The sequence below is a fragment of the Danio rerio genome, chromosome 1 (genome assembly GCF_052040795.2).
Source record: "Danio rerio strain M-AB ecotype USA chromosome 1, GRCz13ab, whole genome shotgun sequence".
Lineage (NCBI taxonomy): Eukaryota > Metazoa > Chordata > Actinopteri > Cypriniformes > Danionidae > Danio > Danio rerio.
In genome coordinates this window covers 17,871,135-17,893,007 of record NC_141021.1, presented here as the reverse complement: position 1 = coordinate 17,893,007, position 21,873 = coordinate 17,871,135, and the positions used below count along the sequence as shown (strand labels likewise).

Below are 21,873 nucleotides of genomic sequence, written 5' to 3'. Positions count from 1 at the left end.
TGGTTTAAGCCAGAGGCACACTTTCACAGCTTTCCAAGAGGGGACAATTGAAAACAGCTCCCTCTCGGAGACGCCCTGGAATAACTGGACATGTGAATGAGATCAGATGGATTAAGCATTCAGGACAGGCAAAACAGTACAGTATACAGAGGATGTTTACGGTGGATGGACTATTATTCTCAAGTGTTTTTAGGATACATATGGGTTATGAGTGTCCCATGTGTATCTATACTGTGAACAGTTTGTGAATGCTCAGGTGATTTGAGTGCTGGAGGGTTGCTGAGGGGTGGATTTCAGATCAATTTAATAGATCCTAGTCCAAGATTTGATTCAAATGGGAATATTAGGTTATTTTTTTATCATCTGAGAGTTTTTTGATCACTTTGATGTAAAAGTAAGGAATAGGAAAAGCTGTGAAATGTACTCAAAAATATTGACAATCATTCATTTAAATTTTTTTCATTCTCAAATATTTTAATTAAACATACACCAAAAACCTTAAGGAGATGGGAGCATTACAATTTGTTGCTTATATATATATATATGGATTTTTCATATTTAAACAATGAAGTATAGCATAAGAACATTTTACATAATATAAACTAGGATTTCTACTGCTTAATCTTGGTAAGCCCACCTCCAGTAATCACTATTCAGAGATTTTGTTAAGCTAAAATATCTTTTTGTGAAGCCACTTAATTATTTGTTAGAGTATATGCTAAATATACACTTACCGGCCACTTTATTAGCTACACCTGTGTAACTGCTCGTTACAGCAAATTTCTAATCAGCCAATCACATTCAGGCATGTAGACAAGGTAAAGACGATCTGCTGCAGTTTAAACTGAGCATCAGAATGGAGAAGAAAGGGGATTTAAGTGACTTTGAGTGTGGCATGGTTGTTTGTGCCAGACGGCCTTGTCTGATTATTTCAGAAACTAATAATCTACTGGGATTTTCACGCATAACCATCTCTTGGGTTTACAGAGAATGAAAGGCAACAGTATCTTAAATGATCACTTGTTACATACGAGGTATGCAGAAGAGAATCTTTGAAACTACAACACATTGACCTTTGAGGCGGATGAGCTACAGCAGCAGAAGACCACACTGGGTGCCACTCCTGTCAGCTAAGATCAGGAAACTGAGGCTACAGTATGTACAGGCTCACAAAAAAATTGGACAATAGTAGATTGGAAAAACATTGCCTGGTCTGATGTGTCTCGAATTCTGCTGCGACATTTGAATGGAAGGTCAGAATTTGGCACTAACAACATGAATGCATGGATCTATCCTGCCTTGTATCAATGGTTCAGGCTGCTGGTGGTGGTGTAATGGTGTGGGGGATATTTTCTTGGCACACTTTGAGCCACAGCCTACCTAAGTATTGTTACTGACCATGTCTATCCCTTTATGCCCATAGTGTACTCATCTTCTGATGGCTACTTCCAACAGGATAATGCACCATGTCATAAAAGGCGAATCATCTCAGACTAGTCTCTTGAACATGACAATGAGTTCACTGTACTCAAATGACCTCCACAGTCGCCAGCTCTTAATCCAATAGAGCACTTTTGGGATGTGGTGGAACGGGAGATCCGCATCATGGATGTGCAGCTGACAAATCTCCAGCAACTGTGTGATGCCAATATGAACCAAAATCTCTCAGGAATATTTCCCGTACCTTGGTGAATCTATGCCACCAAAGATTAGGGCAGTTCTTAAGGCAAAAGGGAGTCCAACCCGGTACTATTAATGTAGTAATGTGAAATAAAGTGGCCGGTGAGTGTATGTTATGTTCAAAAACTGACAAAATGTTTTAATATTCAAAAAATTCTAAGCTAAATGTAACATTTTATGTACATACACTTATTGCACATAAAAACACACTGTAAAATAATCCACAAATTTTCAGTTTTACATATTTTGTGATTCATGCTTTTATTTAATTATTTTTTCCTCATATTATGGCACCTTGCTATTTAAGTAAAATAGTCCTTTTTTTGTGTTTTCTTACACAAACAAAAGAGTCAGTTACTGACCATAGCTTTCCAATAATTATAGTCCTTTTGCTATCTTATTTTAATATCAGTGTGTCCCTAGATACGACACAATCTGCGTGATTTGAGGTGTCAGTACACAGGACACTTTACCTGCTCAAGTTTAATACTTATGGTCAGGGGTTTACTCATATTGCTAACTTTACCCCAAGCATGAGCAAAACAAATATTGACGCAAACACCACTAATTACATGTTATCACTATACTGTAAGTGCTTTCAAAGAGCACTGCAGGCAGTGAGTGTGAGTGGATTTCACTCTTCCATTTACATCGTGTGAAAAAATGTTTATGTTGATAATTTTTTTAAACAATGTACATCATAACTAAATAAAAATATCACTCAGTAATATTTTACAAATTGGAAATTATTTTGTACTGTGGTTATTTTACAAACAAGTATATTATATTATATTGTGTTGTATTATATTATATTATATTATATTATATTATATTATATTATATTATGTTATATTTATTATATTAAATTATATTATATTATATTATATTCTATTATATTATATTATATTTATTATATTAAATTATATTATATTATATTATATTATATTATATTATAATATATTATATTATATTATATTATAATATATTATATTATATTATATTATAATATTTTATATTATATTATATTATATTATATTATATTATATTATATTATATTATATTATATTATATTATATTATTATATATCTCTAATAATTCATTAGAAACAACTTGAAACACAATTATGTGGCAAATATATCTATATATTAATGTTCACTTTTTGTAAAACTAATAAGGACAACAGAATTTACTCCATAAAATCAACATCTCCAACATGTAGAATCTAGAAAAGGTAACAAGTATTTTCCACATCTAGGTTTTGATTAATATGACATTAATCAGTGGCTCATTGTACATTTGCAGCCTTTAAAATAACACTATAAATATTCTGCCACGTGTCATGTTTGCTCTGACACCGGTTGCCATGGCACAAAACACAAAGAGTTTTGATCATTTTAATTGCACAAAATCTATCTCTCTTTATAGAGAAGCATAACAAAACAGACGTCCTTTTAAACGAGAACTCACAGTGGCATGGACGAAAAGACAAAGAATGCAGTAAACAGAAAAGCTAAAGCCATAAACTCTTTGAACTGTGTTTATCTCACGAAATCTTCTTGTTTGCATGGCAGAAACAGCTTTTGGAAGATAATAGCAATCCTTAAAACTCTTCGAATGATTAGCAAGATTAGATAATACAGGGCAATGCTAATTTGGCGCAACAAAAGCTTTGCAGCAAAATATAACAGCTTTTTTTTTTGTGATGCTGTCTACACTTCAATAAATATCATGCAAAATATGCTGTTTCTTAAAATTACTTCAAATAGACATTGAAAAGGTCTGAAAAATAACACAGATATGTAACACTTTACAGCAAGTTTCAACATTAGTCAAAATGAAAATACTTTCACAGCATTTATTTTCTTAGTTATTATTAATTATCACATAAAGCAATAAATATTTCAAATAATTATGTATTAGTTAATAATTTTGAATTAACTCTAAATAGCTGCGATTAATATATACCGTTTACAGTAATGCTCAGTGTTAATGTTACACTGTTAACACTTTTTGTAAATTGCACAGCATTTAACCGTAATATGAGCTGTATTTTACTGTAGGACAGTTATGCAGTATGTTGCTGTATTTTAAAGTTGCATTGTGAAAATTACTGTTAATTATACAAACAATTATGTAAATACATATAGAGCAAGATAAATGCTGCTGTGTAATATGTAATAAAAATACAGTATTTTTGCTGTAATTGATTTACAGTAAGTTACTGGTGAACTCACGGGCGTAGATTTGCTTTTGACATTGGTGAAGACAGACATCATGAGAGTGCATGCATTGAACAGCACAAATTCTATTTAGCGCTTTTAAAAACATGAATAAAGTACTTAATAATATGAAATACACACTTAATAATACAAATTACAATCACATCCCATGGTGCAATATTCAATGAACATAATTTGACTGCATTCTGCTTTTGAGGAGGAATAAATATAGAGAAGTTTAGAGAGGTGTGTGGCGCAATTTAACTGTTTTCCCCCCATTATTGTTTTTCATAATCATAGAAGCCGAAATCGAAACCGAATTTTGATTAATTGCACAGCTTTGGTTAATAGTATTATGATGAACTCATAGCGAACTTGACTTGTGTAGGTAACGGGGGTTGACGGAGCATTATTTTATTTTGAAGTCGATTAAATTATTGGTAGGGACATTTCAGTCATTGGTGAATATTGGTGTGGACTGGGCATGGGAAGATAACTGGTTTCAAGGTTTACTACAGTTTAGAAAAATCAAGGTTTAAATATCGCTAAAATGTTCTGTTATACCGATTTCAAGGCATATGTAAGGATTTTTAAATATATATTAAAGAAATCTGTGTTTTTGAAACTAACAAAGAAAGCAGAAGTCAATAATTTAGTCTACCTACTTAGCCTGACACGTTTACTGTTACAAAATATTCTAAATGTTCCCTGAAAATAAAATAAATTGTGTTCAATGGGGGAAAAATTTGTGTTTATTTTTTCCCAGACTTTTAAAAAGAACCTTTTTAGAGCAGTAATCACAATACCGTGACATCGTGAAACCGTGGTATTTTTTAATCACTCAAAATTAAACATGTGAACTTGTTTAAACTACACACACTGTAATGAAAATACACAGCATTTCTGTGAACTATATTTTACTGTAGGGCAGTTATGCGATATGTTACTGTATTTCAAGCGCATTGTGAAAATTACTGTATATTTTACAGTTACAATATACAATACAGTAAATCCATATATTGACAGATAAAAGGTGTTATAAATGTAAACACAGTATATTTGATGTAATTGATTTACTGTATTTACCAGCGAACTGCTGCCAGTAAGTTATTGTAAATTCTAAAGAAAATTGTTAACAGTCGATTTAAATGTATTGTTTGGAAAAACTGGAATGGATAAACCGATTACGTTATTACATAAAAAGTATCTGATATTGACTTACAAGTTGAGCAGATTTCTCAGCATCTCCTTTCCTTCCCTTTTTCTCGTTTTTCTTTCTGAAGATTTCTTGCAACTACAAAAGACAAAGGATGATTGAAGGAAATAAATAACATCGATCAGTTCAATAATTAAATGACTTAAAATCTCCACTTTATCCACTCACCACCATAAATTCTCGTTTATCCACCATCTGGTTACCATCAGCGTCAAACATGTTAAAGGCAATTTTAAAACCAGCATGAGGTTCTGAAGAACAGACGTGAAAAGTATGTTAAATGATCATGCATGTAATAAAGCAGCAGAACATATAAATGCGTTTGCTCATTAATGACCAGCATTTTTGCAACATTCAACCACTAGGTGGCTAAATCAGAGATCAGATCTGAAGCCCACATTTGTAAGAAGCTGTAAGAAGAACTTGCAATCCACTTTTGCTTTCAGCGCTCTTCCTTTCATCACTCTCTTCAGGTGTTTTTAAAGAGCCTCATGTGTCCCAAATGTTGTGTTGCCCAAGTAACAGCAGAAGAGAGACAGTACATTTCTGTTTATAATGTGTGCCAGGGACGGACTAGAACTAAAAATCAGCCCTGGCACTGTAGCCACACCAGCCCACATGACACAGCACCATCCACGGACACGCACATTCACTAATTATATTGGTGTACAAATGGTAAAATAATATGCAGTATCATATGTAATAGATATTTAAACATTTAATGTATGTGAATGGAACAAAAACAACCCATTTATAACAATCTTATACATGCAATCATTTCATTCATTCTTTTTGTTTTCGTCTTAGTCCCTTTATTAATCTAGGATCGCCACAGCGGAATGAACCGCCAATTTATCCAGCACGTGTGCGGATAAAGCGGACACCCAATTCACCTATAGCATATATGTTTGTGTCCCACTTACTGTTTGTTTGACATTTTTGCCAGATTTTGATTATGTCCGCGTAACCTCTGATTGGGTCGGCGCATCTCAAAACCAGCCGGCCATTGCCGATTGGGCCAATGCTTAACATTTATTATTATTATTACTATTATCATCATCATTATCATCATCATAATATTCACATCTTGCAAGATATAAAAGCTGCCTGCATGTAAAAACAATATATAAAAAAGAATTAAAAAAAGCATACCGGCCCACATTTAAAAAATGGTCCGGCCCTTCTGGCATTTGCCAGAATTGCCCGATGGCCAGTCCGCCCTGTGCTATACAGCTATAAGGCATTATGATCCTGATTAGGAACTTTTGGAATGTATTTTTTAATCATATGAACATTTATGTGACTTATTAAATGGAACTGAGGTCAAGCAAACTATACATTTACAGGATTTGTTGTGAGGTGATGTAAATACATGCTTTTAAATTTATTCTTTTCTTTAAGGCTGTGGGTAATTAATTATTTGAGCACACCACATGACTCAAAATCAGACAAGGATCTTTTTAACTGTACTGTATATACAGTCAAGCACAAAATTATTCATACCCCTGACTTAAAGTTTTTGGCCCATATTGACATGATAGCAGTAGCTGCAGATTTGTTGGCTGCACATCCATGATGCAAATCATTCGATCCACTACATCCCAAAGGTGCTCTATTGGATTGAGGTCAGGTGACTGTGGAGGCCATTTGAGTGCAGTGAAAAAATTATCATGTTCATGAAATCAAATAAAAGCTGAAAAATATATTTTTTATACAATGATGTCTTTTGTACATCATCTTATTATCTTTTGGGAGAAGCCTGTGTCAGTTCTGGTAAAAAAAACAACAACAAAAAACAAAAACAAAAAACTTGCTGATTGAATAAAGTAAATTTAAATCAGAAATTTCCAGGGGTATGAATAATTTTGCGCTTGACTGTATTCATATAATGCTAATGTATGTATATAAAAAATTTGTATATTATTTATAAAAAAAAAAAAAAAAAAAAAAAAAAAAAAAAATATATATATATATATATATATATATATATATATATATATATATATATATATATATATATATAATAGAGCAACCTCTGTTCAGTCCTTCGTCTGACAAGTCTACAACTTTGATAAATGTGCAGTTCATAAAGTCCGGCATTGGTGAAACGTTTCTGCTGAGGCTTGAAATTCTGGGTGGGCCTTGTCTGAATCTGACCCACACAACAGAGAAAAAAAAAACATCCACAGACCAGAACGATCTTTGATTCATGTTTACAATAGGATGCATGATTTCAAAAGAGAGGGGCACTGAAAAATAAAGCACAGGATAAGAATAACTGGAGACAGAGAGAGAGAGAGTAAAAGATGGAGAGATAGAGGTCATACTCACTTGTCAGAATGCAGAGCAGAAAGAGATACTCGGTGTAAGCGATGATGCCTGAAAAAGGAAATCAAAGGGTCACATCCATTCTGCTAATGTACAGTAACACACTAACAACCTACAAATGGCCCTTTTTATAATCTCTCGTTTTTTCTTTTGGCTCTTTGTCTAAACCCAAAACTCAGGAGGCGGCTCGTCTGAAGCTTGGATTAAAATGTTTACTGATTTTCAAAGCCAGGGGCCTCAAGAGATAGATGGAGTCCTTTTCCCTTCTTCTCCTGCTCCAGAAAAAAGTAATCCCCCCTTTCATGATGATAACATCTAAAAAGGTGCCTCTCGGCTAAAGTGTCCATCTACTTTTTTGCCCCTCGCTTGGCCCACACACCGAAGCTGAAGACTTTGACACTATGAGTGACCGCCGTGGAGAAAAGAAGCAGCGTTCAAAGGCTTCTGTTTGGATAAGGCTGTTCTGGAGGCATCCGTCAGGACTGGGAGATGTGCCCCATTTAGACAGCGAACTGTCCCTGCTTTTGTTAGACGCGTGAGAAAAGTGGCAAAGTGGAATAAGGAGTGAGAAGCCAAAAGGAGACAAAGCGAGGTGGGCAGATGGAAAGATGGAAGTTGTGTTATGTAAAGGCACTGGGGGAGGGCCGCAGAGAGAAGGGATACGTTTTCCTCCATTGAAAGTGTTCCTCTCCACAGCTTCTGTGTGAAGGGGGACATGGAGACAGTAGCAGGCATACAGATAGTTCAGGGTGAGTGGACTGAGTGTTACGGGACACTGCCTGTGCGCCTTCGGGAGGAGAACCTGACACTGAAAATTCAACCCAACACCCGCAGTCTCACACACTCACTGAAGCAATGCCGAGGCTTTCAGAGTCCACTGAGCAAAACTCATGCCAGAAGAGACAGTCAAAGTGGAAAAGTTTAAAAAATTCAATGAATTCATGGAATAGGCTATTGGGCAATATGAGTAAAATCTCACATCGCGATACAAGTCGTATCATATCCTAATACTGTATATATCACGATAAAGTACCATTTCTGTAGAAGTGACAGTTTATATTTACCACAAAAAGAAGGTTTCTTTTTACATTTTAAAGCATGTACTCAGAAATTACTCTTTATTATGTGATCATATACAGAGCACACGGAACGTATTCATAGTGCTTCACTTTTTCCACATTTTTTAAAATCTTACAGCCTTATTTAAAATGGATTAAATTAAGTTAATTTCTTAAAATTCTACACTCAACACCCCATAATGACAATGTTAAAAAAAAGATTTCTTAAAATTGTTGCAAATTTATTAAAAATAAAAAACCTGAAAAATCCAGCCTGATCTCACGAGGAAAGATAAGTATTTGACGTTTTTTCAGTTTAGTGGCTAATTCATACGAGTTCAGTTGTACAAAAATGTATGGTTTTAAAAAGGAGGCGTGGCACCCAACCCCATACCTAACCCCAAGCGTCGTTGGGTGATCAGCAAATCATACTAAATTGTACGAATTCATGTGAATTAGCCACTAAATCAAAAAGCTACGAATTGCCATGAGATTGCGTTGGAAAAATCACATGTACAGTACATCAGTATTCACAGCCTTGCTGTGAAGCTTTAGATAGAACTCACGTACATTCTGTTTCCACTGATCATTCTTGAGATGTTTCAGCAGCTTCATTGGAGTTTACCTGTGGTAAATTCAGTTGATTGGACATGATTTAAAAAGGCAAACACCTGTCTTTATAAGGTCCCAAGGTTGACAGTGCATGTCAAAGCACAAACCAAGCATGAAGGCAAAGGAATTGTCTGTAGACCTCCGAGACAGGATTGTCTAAAGGCCCAAGGCGGGGGAAGGTTCCATTTAGCACAGTGACCTCCATCATCTATAAGTGGAAGATGGTTGGAACCACCAGGACTCCTCCTAGAGCTGGCCTGCCATCTGAGCTGAGTGATCGGGGGAGAAGCCCCTTAGTCAAGGATGTGATCAATAATTTGATGATCACTCTGTCTGAGCTCCAGCGTTCTTCTGTGAAGAGAGGAGAACCTTACAGAAGGACAACCATCAGTGCAGCAATCCACCAATGAGGCCTGTATGGTAGAGTGGCCAGACAGAAGCCACTTGCTACCTGGAATTTGCGAAAAGACATCTGAAGGACTCTCAGACCATAAGAAACTAAATTATCTGGTCTGATGAGACTAAAAGTGAACTCTTTACAACGAAAGCCAGGCATTACATTCGGAGACAATCAGGCACTGCTCATCACCAGGCTAATACCGTCCCTACAGTGAAGCATGGTGTGGCAGCATCATGCTGTGGGGGTGTTTTTTAGCAGCAGGAACTGGAAAGCACAAGCACAACCCCAAAATATCAATGGAGTGGCTTTACAACAACTCAGTGAATGTCCTTGAGTGGCCCAGCCAGAGCCCGGACTTAAATCCTATTGAACATCGGTACAGAGATCTGAAAATGGTTGTACACTGTTTCTTCCCATCCAACCTGATTAGAGGTACTGCAAAGAGGAATGGGCAAAAATTCCCACAGATAGGCGTGCACAGCTTGAGCCATCATATTCAGAAAGGCATGAGACTGTAATTGCTGCCAAAGGTGCATCAACAAACTGTTGAACAAAGGCTGTGAATACTTATGTACACGTGATTTTTCAGGTTTTTTATTTTTAACAAATTTGCAACAATTTCAACAAAATCTTTTTTCACATTGTCATTATGGGGTGTTGTGTGTAGAATTTTGAGGAAATAAATAAATGTAATCCATTTTAAAATAATGCTTTAACCATGAAATACTGAATACTTTCTGGATACACTGTATCTTACTTTAATTAAATCATCAGGCCACATGTTTGTTTAAAAATCTAAAAATACTGAATATTTATTGATAAAATATAAAACACTTTTCATAAATTAATGATTACAGGTCCAACATTTATTATACAGTGGGTATGAAAAGTATTCAGGGCCTCTTAAATGTTTCACTCTTTGTTATATAGCCGTTTGCTAAAATCATTGAAGTAATTTTTTTCCCTCTCTAATGTACACACAGCCCCCCATATTGACAGAAAAACACAGAATCGTTGACAGTTTTGCAGATTTATCATAAAAGAGAAACTGAAATATGGCATGGTCTTAAGTATTCAGACCCTTTGCTGTGACGCTCACATATTTAACTCAGATGCTGTCCAATTCTTCTGATCATGCTTGAGATGGTTCTACACCTTCATTTGAGTCCAGCTGTGTCTGATTATACTGACTGGATTTGATTAGGAAAGCCACACACCTGTCTACAGTATATAATACCTTACAGCTCACAATGCATGTCAGAGCAAATGAGAATAATGAGGTCAAAGCAACTGCCTAAAAAGCTCAGAGACAGAATTGTGGCAAAGCACAGATCTGGTCAAAATTACAAAAAAAAAAAAATTAAATAAAAGAATGCTGAACTTAAGGTTGCTAAAAGCACAGCGGCCTCCATAATCCTTAAATGGATCTTCTCCAGCCTCCAGTGCTTAGACTGCAGCTCTGCACAAGAATGCCATAGGAGAAATGGTCATACTCAACCGAGTCTGGTTTTTCTCTAGGTTTTTTTCCTTCACTTTCGCCAATTGATGAAGTTTGGTTTTCGCCGCAGTTATCTCTGGCTCGGGACTTGTGGAGCTGCGCATCGATGGATTTGCTCTTCAGTGTTTGAACTTTCAGCAGTGAAAATTAAACCACACAGGACCTCAGACTGGGCCAAAGGTTTACCTTCAAACAAGACAATGACCCTAAGCACACAGCTAAAAGAACAAAAAAACAAAAAACGAAGCAGTGGCTACACAACAACTCTGTGTTCTCGAATGGCCCAGCCAGAGCCATGAATTAAACCCAATTAAGCATCTCTGGAGAGACCTAAAAAGGCTGCCCACCAATGTTTACCATCCAACCTGACAGAACTAGAGAGGATCTGAAAGGAAGAATGGCAGAAGATCCACAAATCCTGGGATGAAAAACATGTCGCATCTTTCCCAAAAAGACCCATAGCTGTATTGGATCAAAAAGGTGCATCTAATAAACACTGAGCAAAGGGTCTGAATACTTTCCATGTCATATTTCAGTTTTTCTTTTTTTAATAAATTTGAAAAAATGTCAACAATTCTGTCAATATGGGGTGCTGTGTGTACATTAATGAGGAAAAATGAACATAATGATTTTAGCGAATGGCTGCAATACATACACACACACACACACACACACACACACACACACACACACACACACACACACACACACACACACACACACACACACACACACACACACACACACACACACATATATATATATATATATATATATATATATATATATATATATGAAATGATAAAATAAAAAAATAGAGCATAATTTGAAATTAAAGTTTTTTTCCATGAACCTCATATAGTCATATTACACAACTTTAGAACAGATTATTAAAAAAATGAAATAAATACATATATAGCATAATATATATAGCATAATAGCATAATGGCTTAATTTATGTGGATTTATGATTTATCATATTTCTTTATAAATTATTTGCTGTGTAAAAGCAAACAGACATCTTAAACAAAGGGAAATTTCTGTTATAGATAAAAAACCTTTTGTTTTTGAAAAAGAATAAACGTTGTATGGGTTTGGAACAGCATGAGATTGAGTAAATGATGACAATTTTCATTTTGGGGAGAACTGTATCTATGCAACATCTTGAGAAAATAATACAAGGTTTGTAATGACAAATGCTAGGTGAAGTATTCCTTTAAACCCCCTGTGAATTCCGTGGCTTGAGTTGAAGAGATAAGGTCAAAGGTTATCACATGGGGATCTAAAACAAATTTAAAGACATTAATAGATGTCTAAAGGTTTCTTTAAACTGGTAAAACACAGCTTTTAAGCAGTCGACATCTTGTTAATGTTTATATTGTGCTTGCATATGTAGTAAATCTTTGTTTTGAGCAGGGCCCCTTAAATGAATTGGTGCATTCCATTCATTCCTGTTCAATACAGTCCCAATACTAAGAATAAACTGACATTAAATGCCAAATCAGGAGTTCATACTTATAAGGGTTTGCATACCGATCGTTCTCAGAGTACAATGTATAAACCTTGGCATGAGAAGAAAGGTCTATAGTTTCCAATCTGGTTGCACATCAACAGTTATGGAAAATATTTGTAGAATTTAAACACTACAAATGAACTCTAAATGGTATTTATACATACAGTCCGTATGCAGTTGTTGATATAGCAACTGAATGTTATGAGACGTAAAAAAAAATAAAATAAAATAAAACAGACCATTACCTGTATTACAGTTTTTTTGGATTGCTTAAGCACGATTTTCAAAACAGGGCCCGTGTTTTCAAAACAGTACACACAATTAGCACAACCACAAACCCAATTAGCAAAACATTACAGATCCTTTGCATAATTAAACACTCTTATAAAAACTATAGACTTATGTTTAAAAACCACACCTTTTTACCATAAGAAACACACATTTTCACATTTACTATACACTGTTTGCACGAGTTACACACTGCTGTGATAAACCTAAAACACTTTTAGCACTTCTGCTTCCCTATGATTAGAGTAGGCTACCATCAACAAAGTACAAATATAAAGTAAATTCACCAAACACTACTCAAGAACAATGTTGCACCTTGAAGAAACTCATTTATTCCTCAACATGTTGGCATGAAGATTCAAAGTACTGTAACATGTCACTTTACGTATTGAACTGTAAGATAGATCTGGCATGAGAATTATTAATTGCAATGTTGTCCTTAGCAAGACACCTTGGAAAGAAGTGTCTTGAATGTAAAATCTTGTATTGCTGCTACCTCCATCTGGTCACAGGCCTCCTACATGGCTTGGATGAGGGGTACCTCAGCTTGGAGACGAAGATCATATACTTTCCACCACCATGCTGAGAAAAACTCTTCAATAAGGATGAGGAATGGAGAGTATGGTGGAAGATATAAGACGGTAAAATGTGGATGTTGCTAAAACCAGTTCTGAACCAGAGCAGAGCGGTGGAAAGACACATTGTCCCAGACAACAATGTATTGCGTATGATCGATTTGATTGGCTGCTGTTATGTTGTGCAATTGGTCCAAGAATGTAAGTATATGTGCTGTGTTGTAAGGGCCCATATGGGCATGTCAGTGGAGGACCCCATTCTTTGTAATGGCTGCACAGAGTGTTACTGTATATTTTCCCCATGTTGCCCTGGGACATTGACTATAGCCCTGTGGCCAATGATGTTTCTTCTACTCCGTGTTCACGTCAGGTTGAACACACCATCATCTACGTAAGCAAACTCATGCTAGATCTCCTCTCCATCTATTCGTAAAACTACCTGAAGAACAGCGTCAGGCAAAATTGTGTAGTTTAGTGTAGATCTAGTATTACAGTACAGTAAAAGATAATGAGACAGTATGCAAGATCACACTGCTAAAGTGAATACATACCTCTGCATAATCATGCCACAATCTTTTCACCCTTTCGAAATTGTGCTCGAAAGGCACTCCATAAATTTGCTTTATTTGAATATATATATATATATATATATATATATATATATATATATATATATATATATATATATATATATATATATATATATATATATATATATATATATTTATTTATGGTGTGTGACAGTGTTGATATTAAGACCTGATGGTTTTCATTGAAACTGGCATTTTATAGTGCTTAAACACCTGATTGTTGTGTCTACAAATAATCAAACAAGTGTTTGCACACCTGATGACTGTGTTGAACCAATTGGTTGGACGGTGCAGTAATTTGACAGTCAGTGCTTTGGTATTGCAAGGAAGTGACTTTATGATAGATTTTAGTGTGTAATGTATGTTAAGTGTGTTTAGTGTTTTGAAAATCACTGTGTGTAGAGATTTGCAACAAGTGTGAGGCTGACAATGTGCTTATAGTAGTGCAAATATGGGCTGATGTTTTGATACTTGTGTGTAAGGTTTTGCTAATAGTGTACTACTTTTAATTTTTTAGTGTGTAAGCAATCCTAAAAAACTGTAAACTTTATTTAATGTGCAGTTTAATCAGACAAATACATTTTGACATGAATAACAAAATATAGGTGGAATCTGGTCACACAATGTCTTAAAGTGGATAAGCCTGTTTATTTGCCATACAATAGTAGTGCATGACTGCAGTTTTAATATGTATGTATATACTGTATTTAATTATTTGTTTTAAAGTACATTTTAATTAAATCATGCAGTGCAATTTGACATTTAAAATGTAAAATAAAGACAATTACCATACTCTTTAATTTATTAAATCCTGAATAAATAAAGTGTAGATGTTGCTACCTGCTTAATTGACAAGCGCCAAGTAACATGGTTTGTAATGTGGTGTTTTCATAAAAGCTACAGACAGATAGGCAGACAGACAGACAGACAGACAGACAGGTAGGTAGGTAGATATATTGTAGATGATAGATGGATGGATTGATGAATGGGTGGGTGGATGGTTGGATGTTTGGATGGATGGATCGATGAGTGGATTGGTGGATGGATGGATGGATGGATGGAGGGATACAAGAACGTTAAAGTACAGTCTCAGAAATAAAGGTACGTGAGTTGTCACTGGGGTGGTACCTTTTCAAAAAGTACAAATTTGTACCTAATACGTCCATATAATACCTCAAGGGTACACTGTTAAAAATTGTCCCGTTAAAAAACAGTAAAATACTGGCAGCTGCAGTTGCCAGCAATGTACTGTTATTTTACAGTATGTTGCTGTAAAAATACATGGACTACATTGATTTACACAATACTCAAGTGAACTCATTTTGCTCACTGAAAGCAACTGCCTCAACTTGGTCAACTGCTGAATGAGTTTATAAAGTAATGTGCTATATATGCTTAGAAGCATACTTATAATGATAACTTATTTTAGTTAATAAGAAAAGTTCGGTTTAACTCTAATGTCTTATTTTTCACAACAGCACACATACATGTAAATCTGGAATCACCAGAGAGATTCTGACTGCATCAGCAACTAAACAGCTGATGTTTTTAAATACAGAAACATGCAGAATAACATCAGCAGTTCATTGTTCATCTTTAACTCATACACTGGCTCTACTCTCCTCCACAACGGTGACACACAGAAGAAATTAGCTTCAGGTTTTACAGTAAAATACTGTTTTTTCCTTGATTTAACAGTAATCTACTGGCAGCTGTGGTTGCCAGCAATATACTGTTTTTTTACAGTCTACTTCCGTTGTGTAAATTAACAGTATATTACTGTTAAAATACATTTTTACACTGTGTTTTTACCTCTCACACCTTTAACCCTTTAAACCCCAGAGCATATACTTCAGTTTTAATTGAAGTGTCCACACTACTGAGTGTTCAAGAAACTTGGAGCAAAGCTGAAGTAAATTCATTAATTAACTGACTAATTAAATGATAATTGAGGATTAACAATGAACAAATGAAGAAATACTGAAGGGAAAAAACAAGAACAGAACATACAAAACTTTAGTCACAGTTTTATAATGAAATAACCTGAAGAACAACAAATGATTAAATCATTTAAATGATCAGCGGATGATTAAACAACTCTACAAACATCATCACCAGCTACACTTATTACTTAATACATGTATTTTTGTATAACATCTACTAAAGTTCTTCTTGAGAAAAAGTTAAAGTTTTACGTCACCATCATGGAGAACAGAGTTTGCTTTGGTTGGGCTCTTAGCCTTGTCATTTTTAACATTTATATATCTTGGCTGCTGCAATTGTTAAGAACTTTGTTTAAAAAGCTCCTTTGTCAAGGCAAGCCAGCCAAAAACCTAAATAAGATCTGGTGATGTTCATGTTGCTATTAAATGGCAAAGTCTGTTCTCATTTAGTATTATAAAATGTACTGCTTCTATTCAATGTTAAATCTATTGTTTTACATTATATGTATATATATTGCAATGATTTCTGGAAGTTTTTAAGAATATCTTAGACAATTACACTGCTCTATGGTGTAATTCGCACTATAGAGACATCAATAATCAGCATATGAACCTCAATAATGGTGACAACAAATTTAACAAAATTTAACAAAATTAACAGTTTAACTCACAAACAGGCAACTGAAAGTCTAAACATAAACAACAGCAGAATCAAACACAAATAAAGAAAACCGTTTGACCATTCTACAACATTTATTTATACCGCAATGCATGCTGGGATATGTGCCACTCCCAGCATGCATTGCAGCATGAAACATTTGAGATGTTACCATTGTTGAGATACAAGGTCAGATTCATGAGGTCTGGGTGTGTATTTGTTACAACTGAACTGTTTTTGTATGTTATTTCTTAACTGTTAAGTAATGTCAGAGGTATCTTTTCTGTTTCCACTTCTCGTTAATTAAATTAATACCTGCAACTAAGCATAAAATCTATTGCATGAGGCCCTTCATCCAGATTTATACCAAAACATTTATCAGAACTAATTTCAGATAAATAGATTTCTCTATTTATTGACTTCCTAACTTTATTGCTATAGTATAAACATTTTGTTAACTCTGTATTACAGCAGTTGGAAAGGCTTCTTAAATGAGTTCAAGGGTGAAGAACCCAACTAAATCAGCCCCTCACTCCATTACGGTGACACAAAAAACACCTTAATTTCTGTTGGATCTCAATGAAAATTGTATGGACGTCAAATCAGTCAGTAATAAGTGTGTCTGCTGTTGTTTGTGGAGTTGTTTAATGATCCTCTGCTGAGACTGAAGCTGTTTTATTTTATTTGATTTTATTTAATGTTGTAACTCAAGTCACTGTTTGTGTTTCTTGTTTATTTTCTTCAGTAATTCTAATTATTAACAGCAGGTGTTCATCAGTGTCTGAATTCACTCATTAGTGTTCATTAAAACTGTCAGGTGAACTAGTTAACTAGTGTATGAAATAGTGAACAAGGACACAAAGTGTGATTTCAAACACAGACTTCAAAACATCGAATCTGAACTCTGTTAGCTCACAGTTTTCTGCAGTTGGTTACTTTCTCGAAAACAAAAATGTTACCCAGAAAGCACTGTTTTTAACAGAATATTACTGTTTTAGTGAAAAAACATTATTTTATCGTAGAATCTGACCGTTTTTTAACAGCAATTTTTTACAGTGTACATATTAGTGCCTTAAAAGTAAAAAAGTGTTCCTCCTAAATTTTTTAGGTGCTATAATATACATTTAAGGTACCAATATGGACCCTTTAAGTACAAACATGTACCTTCTGAAAAGGTACCACCCCAGTGACAGCTTGCGTACCTTTATTTCTGAGAGTGTATGATGGATGAATGGATGGACAAGGTTAAAGTAACATGGTTTGCAATGTGTAAAAGCGATAGATAGATAGACAGACAGACAGACAGACAGACAGACAGACAGACAGACAGACAGACAGACAGACAGACAGACAGACAGACAGACAGACAGACAGATTAGATAGATAGATAGATAGATAGATAGATAGATAAATAGATAGATAGATAGATAGATAGATAGATAGATAGATAGATAGATAGATAGATAGATAGATAGATAGATAGATAGATAGATAGATAGATAGATAGATAGATAGATAGATAGAGACAGGCATAGACAAATAGGTAGGTATGTAGATTTTAGATGGATGAATTTGTGGATGGATGGGTGGATGGATGGATAAATGGATGGATAAAGGATAAAGTGACTGGGTGGTTGGATGGAGAGATGTTGGTGGAAATATGGATGGATGGATGGATGGATGGGTGGATGGGTGGATGGATGGATAGATATATGAACAGACAGACAGACATAGATAGATAGATAAATAGATAGATAGATAGATAGATAGATGGATGGATGGATGGATGGATGGATGGATGGATGGATGGATGGATGGATGGATGGATGGATGGATGGATGGATAGATAGATAGATAGATAGATAGATAGATAGATAGACAGACAGACAGACAGACAGACAGACAGACAGACAGACAGACAGATAGATAGATAGATAGATAGATAGATAGATAGATAGATAGATAGATAGATAGATAGACAAACAGACAGACAGTTTTAAACAATTGCAAGTGTACTTAGTATGGTTGCTATGCTGCTTCTATGCAGTTGTTAGGGTCTGAGTACACAGTGTGGTTGCTACTGTGCTGATACTGATACAGTATTGATATGATCATAAATTAAGTTTAGTGTGGTTGGCAGCAGTTATGTTTTTCCAGTTGTAACAACATTTATTCTTGTTGATTAAAATTCCAATACAAAAAAAAAAAAAAAAAACTTCTTTACATTTTTCTCAAAGTTTCTAAATCACAAAACTATTAAATTTTGGTTGTCAAAAGACTGAAGCTTATTGCAACAAAACATAACAGAATGTATTTTGTCACTAAAGAAAAAAGTATAAGTGTGATTGTTTTTTTAAAAAAAGAAAAACCTATTTACCCCATTTTTTAAGATTTAATAGAAGTCTTTGTGTCTCCAGAATGAATGTGCCTGTACAGTTTCAGCTCAAAACACCCGTCAGATGATTTATTACAGTTTTTTTTAATCTGGGAAATTTGATTTGTTAAGGCAATATAGCTGTTTTTGTTGCCTGTGCCTTTGATGCAAATGAGCTGGTTCTTCCCACCACCTGTGCGTGTCAGAGACCCGTTTGTACTGCTCTGATGCACGTAGCCTTCACGTAGATAAACAGTACAGTGACAGTCAGATAAGAATGAAGTAGATTTCCCCTCCCTTAGAACTTTCCCAACTGTTATTTGATATATGTTGTGGATTTAAATCAAGCCTTTCTGCAATGAGTTGCACACAATTTTGTTATAAAGTTGTGCGAACAGCTTACAAAAGATGATTTTCATCATAAGTGCAGTTAAAACAAGTTATTACAGATAAAATAAAGTCTTTAAAATACAAGGCTGGTCTTAAAGTAAGTCTCCGATTCTGATTAAGCTAAAATTGCAGATAAAATACCTAACATTAAGCTTTTTTAATCTTAAAACATTCATAATAATTTTACACAATTAAATCTTGCATAGTATTTTATTCCTAAAACAGGATCAATACGATTTTCTTTGGCTATAAATAAGATCGTAACTCCTGACAAGATAAGGAGCTTTTGCAGTGACTTTTGAACTTCCTATGCCTCCTTCAAGTCCTTGGCTGTGACGTCCCATGTGTTTGCTTCCACTTAGAAACAGCTCCTTTGAGACCAGAGCACATTCACGGATCTTGTTAGCATAGCTTCCTCAATTAACATCTGCATGCTTGAGATCAGACAGCGTGTCAAAGCGAAGCTCCTCACACACACACGCATACGCACACAGGCCTCTTCTGGCTGCACAGCTCCACATCAGTGAAACCAACAAGACTAATGGACCACTGCCAGTTTAAGGTGATGATTTCAAAAACCGCAATCACTACGAGGAAGAACAGAACTCAGAGGGTTTATTTTTAGAGTCCTGCTGGAGTGTAGGGTGGTGTGTGTGTTTGTGTGTGTGTCTATAATTATCACCACTGGGAATTAGCTGCTGGTGTGAGCAAGTGCTGTTACGTTCGCTACGAGCAAATACTTTAATTGTGGCTGTGCTGCTGAAAAACTGCTCGCTCTTGCTGTTATTTCAGGAGTATTTATTTATGTATTAATAACATCCTGCACTCTTAGGATTTAGAGGGGAATTATGATGATCTTTTTCATAAGATGTAAAAATGGAAATGTGGAAAATTCACAAGAGGCGAAAATCATCCAGTGAGTAATTTTGAACCCAGCATTGATAAAAAAATAATTCTGCTATGTATCATATATTGACTATAAGCTGACTATACAATATGTGAAATATATAAAAAATATACATAAAAATATGGTAATGTTTCTCTTTCTTTTTTGTTTGTCTATTTTAGTTTATATCTTGTTTCTAGTCCAAATATCTAAAAATGATTAAAGAGCCCCTATTACGCATTATAAAAGGTCATATTTTGGTTTTGGGGGTCTCCCACAACAGGCTGATATGCATGCATAGTCAAAAAACCCTTTCATTGTCTTATAATATGCGTTTATTTTTACCTATACAATAAATTAATATTTAATAAATAAGTATTTAACAATTTAGCAATTTCTAGTGTAACTGTTTTTCTTGGCAATTGGGGAAAGAAAAACCATAACACATTATTTTCACAATATTGAAGAACTATTTCTGAACCATACTAAGAGGAAAATAAAGAAAGTAAACAACAACAACAACAATAATAAAAAGAAAAACAAAACAAAAACAAACAAAACAATAACAATAGCATGCTGTTAAATGTCAGATATCAGACTATTTTCCTAATACGCTGTTGAATGAGTTTTATCATTAAAAAAGAAAATAATAATAAAAAAAACAGATACAGACAGGCTTAGATATGTATTAGCCCCCCTGAATTATTAGATTTTTTTTAGCACATTTCTAAACATAATAGTTTCAATAACTAATTTCTAATAACTGATATACTTTATATTTGCCATGATGACAGTAAATATTATTTGACAAGATATTTTTCAAGACACTTCTATACAGCTTAAAGTGACATTTAATGGCTTAACTGGGTTATTTAGGTTAACTGGGCAGGTTAGGGTAATTAGGCAAGTTATTGTTTACCAACGGTTTGTTCTATCGAAAAAAAAAATATAGCTTAAAAAGGCTAATATTAATGACCTTAAAATGATTTTTTTTATTATAAACTGCTTTTATTCTAGCTGAAATAAAACAAACAATGTTTTAAATTGTTGTTATCAATTTAACAAAAAATTTTTTTTACATTTATTAAATACCGCCTTGATGAACAGAATCATTTCTTTAAATAAACTGACCCTAAACTTTTGACCGGTAGTGCACATATGAATGAACATATGCTTAAAAAAAAATCTAAATATTACAAATTTTGAAGGATTTATGATGACCATTAAACGTGTCATAACAATCTTGTGAAAAGGGTCCATGTATAAACTCATTTGGAGTAAAGACAATTTTTACACTACGACATTTTTCAGTGTTCCAAATAAAGTTAGTGGCTTGTCCTTTTTCAGGTTTTCCAGGCTGCTAAATGTACTAGGGACCCGATTATTGCAATTAAACATGGAAAAAGTCTTAATTTAATGGCACGTCCCCTTTAATCTTGGTTTTTGGTCAGCAAGCATGCATTTTGCCTGGGGAATGAACGATGCACTGGTCCCAGTGAGAGAAGGAGAGAGGGGAAATGGAAACAGTAAGAGAGAGGGAGACGTAGAGAGTGAACTGAGCTATTTTTAGAAGTGCTCACAGGAAGTGAAAGCCTCAGGCCCAGGCTTAACTGGTGCTTGACTGGTACCCACTGAGAGAAAGAGC

The 21,873-nt window shown here is 34.7% G+C and overlaps 1 protein-coding gene and 1 long non-coding RNA gene across 21 annotated transcripts in view; both read right to left on the bottom strand.

The window, feature by feature from the left end:
- The window catches only part of LOC147846759 (uncharacterized), a 1,232,122-nt gene that overhangs the window by 428,432 nt on the left and 781,817 nt on the right, over nt 1–21,873 (bottom strand). The gene's annotated exons all lie outside the window — the stretch shown is intronic.
- The window catches only part of micu3a (mitochondrial calcium uptake 3a), a 61,797-nt gene that overhangs the window by 30,545 nt on the left and 9,379 nt on the right, over nt 1–21,873 (bottom strand). For all 20 annotated transcript variants that reach the window (XR_015476449.1, XR_015476450.1, XR_015476454.1 and 17 more), the window contains exons 5-7: nt 7,447–7,494; nt 5,284–5,366; nt 5,122–5,193 (exon numbers count right to left, since the gene is read on the bottom strand). Coding sequence is in view for 13 of the 20 variants with exons in the window: in XM_087237027.1 (XP_087093153.1) it covers nt 5,122–5,193; nt 5,284–5,366; nt 7,447–7,494 (203 nt within the window). In the remaining 7 variants the exon portion in view is untranslated. The remainder of the gene's footprint in view (nt 1–5,121; nt 5,194–5,283; nt 5,367–7,446; nt 7,495–21,873) is intronic.